General features: G+C 34.2%; 1 protein-coding gene across 1 annotated transcript; it reads left to right on the top strand.

Annotated features, from left to right (window-relative positions):
- The first annotated feature begins 3686 nt into the window (after positions 1-3686).
- LOC113507749 (caspase-like) lies at positions 3687-8786 on the top strand. Its single transcript, XM_026890695.1, has 6 exons — positions 3687-3807; positions 4786-4914; positions 6245-6384; positions 7143-7315; positions 7866-7977; positions 8498-8786. Exons 1-6 carry the CDS (start codon positions 3752-3754, stop codon positions 8731-8733), a joined length of 846 nt encoding a protein of 281 aa, XP_026746496.1. The 5' UTR covers positions 3687-3751; the 3' UTR covers positions 8734-8786.
- The last annotated feature ends 257 nt before the right edge of the window (positions 8787-9043 follow it).

Here is a 9043-nt window from a genome sequence, read left to right as displayed (position 1 = left end):
AGGTAGTAGTTGATTGAAAATTGCTAACTTTAATTGAGATACTGAACTTTTAAAATTAGATGTTATAGCCATAACATCTAATTATCAATGTCATCAATGTAAAATCTAGTGAGTTTAGTGTATGTTTGAGAAATAAAGAATTTCACAATTTTATAGAGACTTGGATTTAAATTAAATTAGTAGTTTGTTAGAAAGAAAAGAAAACATTCCGAAGATTACGAATAAAGATCCCGTAAGTTGGTAAAAAAATAGTTGTGAATTAATATAATATATGTTATTAAAGGCTAGTAATATTTATTTAATAAACTATATTCATTAAGTTACATTCTTATTCATTAACTAAAAAATATGCTAGGATGTTGGTGCCTACCGCCTCATGAATTTTTTTAACGAAACCTCACAAATTAATTTTGCACAAAAATTACAAGAAAATGAACGTCATTTTTTTTGTAAGTACAATGAGACACATTACACGTCAACCCTTGTTAAAAAAAATCTAAAACAAATGAAAATGGCGTCGCAATTTGTTTAAAAGGAATGAAACGGCGGGATTAATGAATGGCCGTAAAAATTGTACCGTCAGCAACAAAAGCGAGCACAGATTTACAAATACCCAATCACAATTAAAACAATTGTGTTGTTCGAAAAAATACCTGATACCTGACTCTAGTAAAAGGTATGCTCAATTTTTATGTTGGACATTTTTATTTCGGACTTTTGCTTTTTTTGCTGGCTGTACAAGTGAAGGGTTGTAATAAGGGTTGCGTGACCAGACCAAGGAAGTGTCGTGATGGATGACGCCACAGTTACTATGCATGTTTTTATTTTTTCTTGCATATAGGGTTGGCACAAAGTTTTTGTAGGAAAAGATAAACAAATGAAATACGGTAGGTATGCGTGTTACGTTTAATGTGAGTTTTCTTAGTTTTTTCTCAGTTTCGTCATTTACGTATAGGGTTTAAAGAATGGGTTTACAGAAAAACATAGAAAAATATATTTTACTGCCTGCGTACTTATATTGAACCTGATGCTATTACTTATAACATCTGTCCTAGCCTTGTTTTCTGGGGTAAAACGCTGATGACGTCATTCAACGCCGACGGGTAGGGGATATGTCGGCCTGTCGCTGTCTTAAAACACCCCAGGCAGTTTCAGTTGCTTTAACAATAAAAGTCCGATAACTTTCCACTACTGAGCAAATTCTATTTTCGTTTCCATAATGGGAGTATTGATCAGCATCACTATAATGTGTATAAATTACGATTCATTTAAAACCAATTCTAAAACTACGGTTTCGACAATGTTCAGTATTTGTTTACACACTGTGTCTATGTTTCTTTTTTCTAATCTACTGTCGCTGTAAATTTCTTAAGAAAAAAGCAAACCTTAAATAATAAATAGAGCAAGCGATATATCATCATCATCATCATCATCATCTCAGCCTATAGCAGTCCACTGTTGGGCATAGGCCTCTCCAATAGCAATATATACTAAAGATTAATCCTACCATAAGACAATCACAGGTAAGTATTATTATTATTTCAAGTATTCTTCAACATTATAATCTGAAAAACTAAAAAAATTGTAACCAAAATTATTTTCGGCAACCCTACAGAAATATACTTAACTCCGACATGTCTTGGAATTTGATATCGCAACAAGATCTTAACACGTCATAGTACGATCAGAACAGTTTGTTTATGTAATGTGAACATGGAAAATGAACTAACTATACTCACAAATGTATAAGAATTAGGGAATATTCCTTGTGTTTCTTTATAACACCTTTTAAGTAGTTAAATCAAACATCACATCCTTGCTCTGTTGGGGTCGGCTTCCAGTCTAACAAGCTGCAGTTAACTACCAGAGTTTAAGAAGGAGAGACTGCTTATTTGACCTCCTCATCCAAAGTACCTGTGAAACGCGATTACCCTGGGTCAGACGACTGTCCCGAGGAACTCGTTATGACATAGATAGTCACCCGTTCCCGGACCGACCTTATCAAGTTCTTGAGGAGGACTTTATCGATCAGCATGTGCAGTTGAAGCTCAGCCACGAGCGTAGTCAAAATAAAAATCAAAATGTTTTTATATATTTTTAAAACGTACATTACAGAACTAGTGACTATAGTCGCGCGGCTGAAGAACCGGGAAGGTTACGACCTGAAAAAAGAATGTGAAAATATTGTACAACTTATAATATTAAATTGTTGTTTTTTTTTAGTCAACCGAAAAAAAAAACAATAATTATGAATTTGAAGCTCCAAAATATTATAATTTATTCTACCAATATACCTCTTTAGCTAACACGTCCCAAATTCCCTAGCGATAATAGGCTTATCCTAAAATGTATCGCCTACAATATAACCAAGTTAACAGGAATCCTAAACGAAGGATGTGATTAACGAGCGAACTATTCACTAATAGTAATTAAGACTCACTTGCTTTCCACGAATATGTTCAAAATCGTTGTGATTAGCTTTTCATTGCCTATATGGAAATTCTGAGAACATTTCGTATGAAGTACTTATTAATTGCTTTGAAGTTATTTTCAGCAATAGGGTGTTTAAATAAATCTAATAATTTTAACTTGTTTAGTCTGTAATACTGAATTAATTTTATCACATAGATAAATAAAAAGTATGATAAAATTGTTATTAGCCCCCACTACTATGCTTAAGTTCACTTGCTAGTCAAAATCGTATCGGTGAGTGACGTCACACGAGATTTTAAATCACATTCTCGTCACTTGTCTAAAATCAATGTCGTATATCTTCATATATTCAAATGATGCGTGACGTTGTTTGTCCGCGATAGACCCATAAACTACTCAACCGATTTAAATGAAAGATGTTCACCGTGTGCAGTTGGATCCAACCTTACGTCTCTGTCTCTCATCATCTATATCTTTAATTTTTATCTGTATTGTTATCATCGACTGTTAAGTGGTACTAAGTTCGCGCAGTCAGCTTGTATTTAATGCTTTCTATTCGCGACTACACCATGTTATGGAGAATCGTCTGTGCCAGTAGCTACATTTATAAAACTCTTGATAATCATCTTCAAGCATCGTTAATTATTAGAAACAACACAAGCTATGTTTCTAGAATAATTACTGCCGAATAATTTACCCGGTCTTACGGTTTTTGGTGTGGGGTCAATGAAGCGGTTGCGCCGGACGTCCGGATCAGCCGGTAAATGAGCCGGCCCGGCACCGGATGGTGTGCATAAGACGGCAAGATGGTAATTACACCTTGGTGAAAATGATGAGGTCTGCAATTCTTCGGGGAGATCGTTGAAGGGAATTAATGAGGAACTCATGACAAAAGTAAAAAGATAAATTATTCTTTGGAAAATAATGCCTAAAGTTTGGGGTACATTTAAAAGAAATACAAGTTTTCCAAAATAATTAAGCAAGTTGATACATTTTTAAAAAGACATGAAATGCAAAACATAAAAATACAAATCAAAGCACAAAAACTATCGAGAAAAATACTTTTTTTTCGTTATCAAAGCACAGATAAATATGTTTCATTAAAAATAATCATTCAAACGAAAACGGGGTAAGCCCCAAAACTAAAAAAAGTAAAAATAAACACCAAATTCGCACTCAAATGCATAGATACCAGTTATCTTATCACCGAGTTACCGTCATGTTATCAGCCGGTTATTTCAATCAGTCGATATTTTGACGCACAACATACAACAATATATTGCATCAATATTATATTGTGTTATAGTTTGGTTTCATAATGGAGGAAACCTCACCTGATGGCAAAGCCTTTGGTGCAAACCCTTCAAATTCGAGGTAAGTTATCAATTGAAGTTTAAGACATTCTAAAACTAATTCTATTACTAGGTACTTATCCATCAAGTTTTCGTAGAGACTGAGAGAGGTAGAGACTGTCAATTGTTTGCCTGAGATGCTTTGTTGTTTATCATTGTAGGTCCTAGTTTACAAAATATATAAGGTATACAAGAGAGACTTGCATGCCCGTTATTTTCAAATGTGATTTTGAAAAAAAGTTTAGTTTTGTTGAATAAATTGAAAATTCAAACATCTCGGAGCAACATGAATTCCATATAAAACTTTAAGTCAAAATGAAATTATAATAATCTGTTTGCAAAAATACATATTAAAACGTAAATAAGTCTTAGGTATATGAACAAAGAACAGCAAAATGTGATGTAATTCTGCCTGTATCATTGTCCAACGTAATCTAGAAAGTTACACTAAACTTCATTTTGAATTTGATTTGATATCCATATCTTGGTGAGAAAAACAATAGCCATCTGTTTTTGTTTATATAAGAGGCCATTTTGAGAATTTGCTTAGCCTTGAGTCACAACTGCTATTTTGACAAATTGAAAAACACTTCACCATATTTTAATGCCTTAAATTTTCACCCACATTAAAACGTGTTTAAACTAGCGATGACCTCGGGTAAATTTGTTATCCCGAGAGTTACCAATGTCAGGACACTAAGAAAACGTATTCCATATATCCTCAACAGTTTACCCGCGGACATCAGAGATGAACAAAATAAAAATAAATTTAAGTCTAAATTAAAAAAAATAATTAATAAATACTCTGCCATAATAACACTCCTTTATAAAATTAATATTAAGTAAAACCTTGTTAGGTTTATATAATTATGTGTATAATTTAAGTTTTTATATACTTTTGTTTTGTGAGACACTGTACTATGTCATAAGTATAAACTGTACCTGTAATAACTGAATAAATAAATAAATAATAGTTTAACAATTAAGTCTTTTTTTCCAGTAATCCATTCGATGTGCCCGGTGATGAAGGACCCAAGTTCAACAAGGATTCTCTATACTATGACATGAGTGGTGACAAGTACCTCGTCATACTAAACCATCACGAGTTCCAGAGCACTAGATATTTTAGGTAAGTTTTTGTTCAGGGTAAAAGAAAGAATGAAAAAGTTTTAATTGGTACAGCATAAAAATTAAGCATTACATTTACCAAAAAAAGTGTACCCTGCTGCTGCACCAAAAAAAAGCCACAGTTCAGCATTAATGCCAGGCAACTAGGGCCTGGCGCTGATTTTCAACTGAGCCTTGGTGTTGAGTGACGGATGTCACCTAGTTCCATATAAATTAAATAAATACATAAATGATTAACAAAAAAAAATAATATTAATAAACATAACAGAAAAACAACTAATAGTGAACCACACTAATTACAATACATTCATAAAACAAATAAAAGATCAATTAACAAGTTCGGAAGACAAAGAAACAGGTTTTTAAAGACTATACAGCCCGTACACGATTAATACTCAGTTGAATACTTTGAAACAATTCTGACAATTCACTTCAGACGTAATGGGGTACTGGATTTTGCTTAGGCCTCCCAAGGGCTTAACCAAACTAATTCGAAATCGAATATAGAATAATGTGTGTCCTATGTAAGATTTTTAAGTCTGATGTGCTGACAGATATCAGATACCTGATATGAGCTGTCTGTTGGTTATACGGTGGATTTTACTCCACGTTTAGCCGATTGGTTGAGGCGACATGTTACGGGTTTGATACCCGCGTGGGATAAGCATTTTTACTAAGCATTTGCGTGGTTCAAGAATTCTTGTCCTGAGTCTGGGTGTCTTTGTACATGTGGCAGGATTAAAGAAGTTAATTTGAGAGTCGTTTTAAAAGAACTGAATTTGAATAAGCTACATAATACAGTTTACAATGATTCAGTATTTTCCGGAGTCAGCTAGGAATTTTTCAGTATATTTTGACTATTACTACACTTATATTTTACTGAGGTATAGGAACCTTGTTACACCAAGGCCCACGTGACGTCATTCTGACGTAAAATGCAGCAATAAAACGACTGAAAGAAATGCTCTGTCAATGTTAGGTGTCAAGCTTTTATTAATTGCTCAACAGGAGCATGGTATTAGATCGCGTAGTTATTTTGAAACGTGATTATGTTAACCGTTTTTTGCTGACTGCAGCAGTTAGTTATTATACTCGTAGTTTGGGAGAAATAGGAAAATATATTCAACATTTGTAATTTATTCTATAAATTAATAATTATTCAAATATTTCGTCAGAGAGAATTATTTATTTAACAACGATTCACTCAGCCGTGTTAGTTGGATAACTCTGACTCAGGAGCTAATGGTGACATGCATATAAAAAAAAAATGGATTACAACCAGAAATCAGAATTATTCCTCAAATGAAATGCGTAATATTGATGTTTTACAGATTCCGGAAGCCAAGCACTAGAAATGGTACAGACAACGATGTGAAGAGCTTGACGGAGGTTTTCAAACATTTCGGATTCGATACCTCCAATGTATTCAGAAACTTGGTCTATGAGGACATTATCAAGAACCTTACAGCCAGTGAGTATTCAATGCTTTCACAATCATAAAGAGACGATACACAAGGCTACTACGACGTGCATACAAATCTATTCATAAATGCAAAGCCACCACGAAATAACAGTGTATTTGACAAAATAACTATTTAGTACGTCAGACTGACCAAGAAATATTGCACTCGTACTTTTTTCCTTGTAAACAAAAAAATGAAAGGCATACGTTGATTTAAAATATCGTGTGACGTCACTTACCAATACGCTTTTTACTAGCAAGTGATGTTTTTAGCCCTCTCACTACGAAACTTAAATTATTTTTAGCTTACTTACTTTTGAACAAGTATGAAAAGAAAAATTGATTTTCAATATTTTTATGGAAATCATACAACATACAGATTATTAGACTTACTCAAATACTCTATTGCTTGTTTACCTTTTTTTCCGGGGTGAAACACACGTGGGTCTTCAACCCACGTCGAGGGCATATGTCGGACTTTCACCGACTAAAAACACCCCGGGCCCCGTCTACTGCTATAGCTAGAGTCACGGGATCGCTCGCGCATACTCTGCGCGACTCTGGCATTGCTTGTTTACCTAGCCCATTGTATCCCATTGTTGGTGCAAAAGCGACCCGAAAACCTTAGACAATTCTCTATTCTGGATCACATAGAACCAGCTTACGTGGTAAATTGTCTCCCATTATGTGGTGACTTTTGCCCAGCGGGCTGAATTTAAATGCGATCTACGAACATGCCATGTTCTAAGGAAGGTTTATTTTCCCAGTCGCCACACAGGACCACTCGAAGACATCGTGCATCTGCGTCGCGATCCTCACTCACGGAGACAAGGGAGGCGAGCTGCACGCGGCAGACAGACCCTACCTGCTCAGTGACGTCATGAACATCTTCGAGAAACAACCGAGTCTCGTCAACAAGCCTAAGTTGTTTTTCGTTCAGGTAAGATTTAAGATAAGAGATTTTGTCTCGTTCGTAAGATAGTCGATGAGGAAAACTATTACAAAAAACTGCAATGACGTAATAACACCTATTTTAGAAGCTAGTGGTCAAAAAAAAACATTATTTCAAAGCTTTTATTGTTATTAATCAAAGATCCATAGATATTTTAATGCATTGAGAGCAATTTTGATCAGAGGGTTTTTTAATTTCAGAAATTTACTTTTCCGACAAAACCTTTTAATAATATTAAAAAGCTGAAGTTTTTTGATTGAACACGCTAACAAAGATACTACCAATTTAAAAAAAAAATACAGTGCTAGATTGCCCTTTCTAGCCCATTTATTGAGTAAAATCATCATGCTATTATTAATATGGGAGAGCTGTAATTAAATATGTAACAAAAACGGAGAGAAGATTTATATTATATATATACTCTAAAAATAATCCGATTTTAAAATTTCTAATTTATAGTAACCGATCTTCATAACAACCGATCTTTGAATAATACAATGTTTCGTATTGTATTGCATAAAGGAACTATTGGTTTCAGGCTTGCAGAGGTGCCAACGCCGACGATGGGATGACTGTACAATTAGACAGCGAGAATGTCATGACTGTACCTTCACATGCCGACTTCCTTCTGCTCTGTTCTACTGTTGAAGGTATGAACTAGTCCAGATTCAATAGAATGGAATGATGTCACAAGAATAGAGAAGTTGTGTCTTGTTTTCATTGTAACTGATTTCGGGACGGTATACTTGGAATCGTCTGACGACGGTAATTGGATGTCTCTGTTAACATAATTACATACATATGTAAGTAATATATGTACGAGTACATGGAAAAAAAACATTACAATTTTGCTTCGCTAAAAGGTTTTCCATATGTCTGTAGCTTTTTGAAAAATGACGTGAACTTTTAACAACTTTTCCTTATTTATTTATTTTTATATATCCTGGGACAACTCACACACGGTTATCTGATCGCAAACATAAATTGACCAAATAACAGTGAATGGAATTTATGCGTGATGTCTCTCTTTTGTCTAAACTAGCTCTCTCTCCTAACTTTTAAAGCAGATCGTCTTTGCTTATTTTTACTTTTTAGATAAAGGCGAAAATACACGTCTTATGTTTTTTTTAACTATCTGTTTGACCCATTTTTTGTATTCATTTTCCTTAGACTACCTTTCCTACCGAGACATCAACGGATCGTGGATGATCCAAGCGTTGTGCCAGGTCATCAGCGAGAACTACGAGGACCTTGACCTTCTCCACATGATCACATTAGTCAACAGGAAGGTCGCCTACGAAAGGGTCACTTACACAAGAGACGCCAAGACTCACAACAAGAAACAGATGCCAGAAACTAGATTTACTTTGACAAAGCTGTTGAAATTTTCAGCTGAATCCCAATGACTGTGCTGTAATATGTGTTGATTTTTGTTTATTAAAGTTATATTCATTTCAAATTGTTTTTTAGTTGTAATCGTTGTTCTTCGTATCTTTTTACCACGCTTTTATTGATTAGGTGTTTGGTTGCAATAACTTAACAAATTATTTTATAAAGCATCTGTTTACACTCATCACATCTTATGAAAGAATTTAAGTGAAAGGCAACTAAGCTTTAGCCTATCAGATTGATAATTCTAAAATCCTACCGATAAACTAATAAAAGACCAAATTTAAGTCCATTAAACCATATTAAGATTATAGATATTGATACTAA

The sequence above is a fragment of the Trichoplusia ni genome, unplaced genomic scaffold (genome assembly GCF_003590095.1).
Source record: "Trichoplusia ni isolate ovarian cell line Hi5 unplaced genomic scaffold, tn1 tig00003121, whole genome shotgun sequence".
Taxonomy (NCBI): domain Eukaryota; kingdom Metazoa; phylum Arthropoda; class Insecta; order Lepidoptera; family Noctuidae; genus Trichoplusia; species Trichoplusia ni.
This window is presented reverse-complemented; position numbering and strand designations above follow the sequence as displayed.

Excerpts from the sequence above, each read along its gene's own strand:
- LOC113507749 (XM_026890695.1), top strand. The coding sequence starts at position 3,752 with ATGGAGGAAACCTCACCTGATGGCAAAGCCTTTGGTGCAAACCCTTCA. Across the intron at positions 3,808-4,785 it reads GCAAACCCTTCAAATTCGAG|TAATCCATTCGATGTGCCCG; the intron begins GTAAGTTATCAA and ends CTTTTTTTCCAG. Across the intron at positions 7,978-8,497 it reads GCTCTGTTCTACTGTTGAAG|ACTACCTTTCCTACCGAGAC; the intron begins GTATGAACTAGT and ends CATTTTCCTTAG.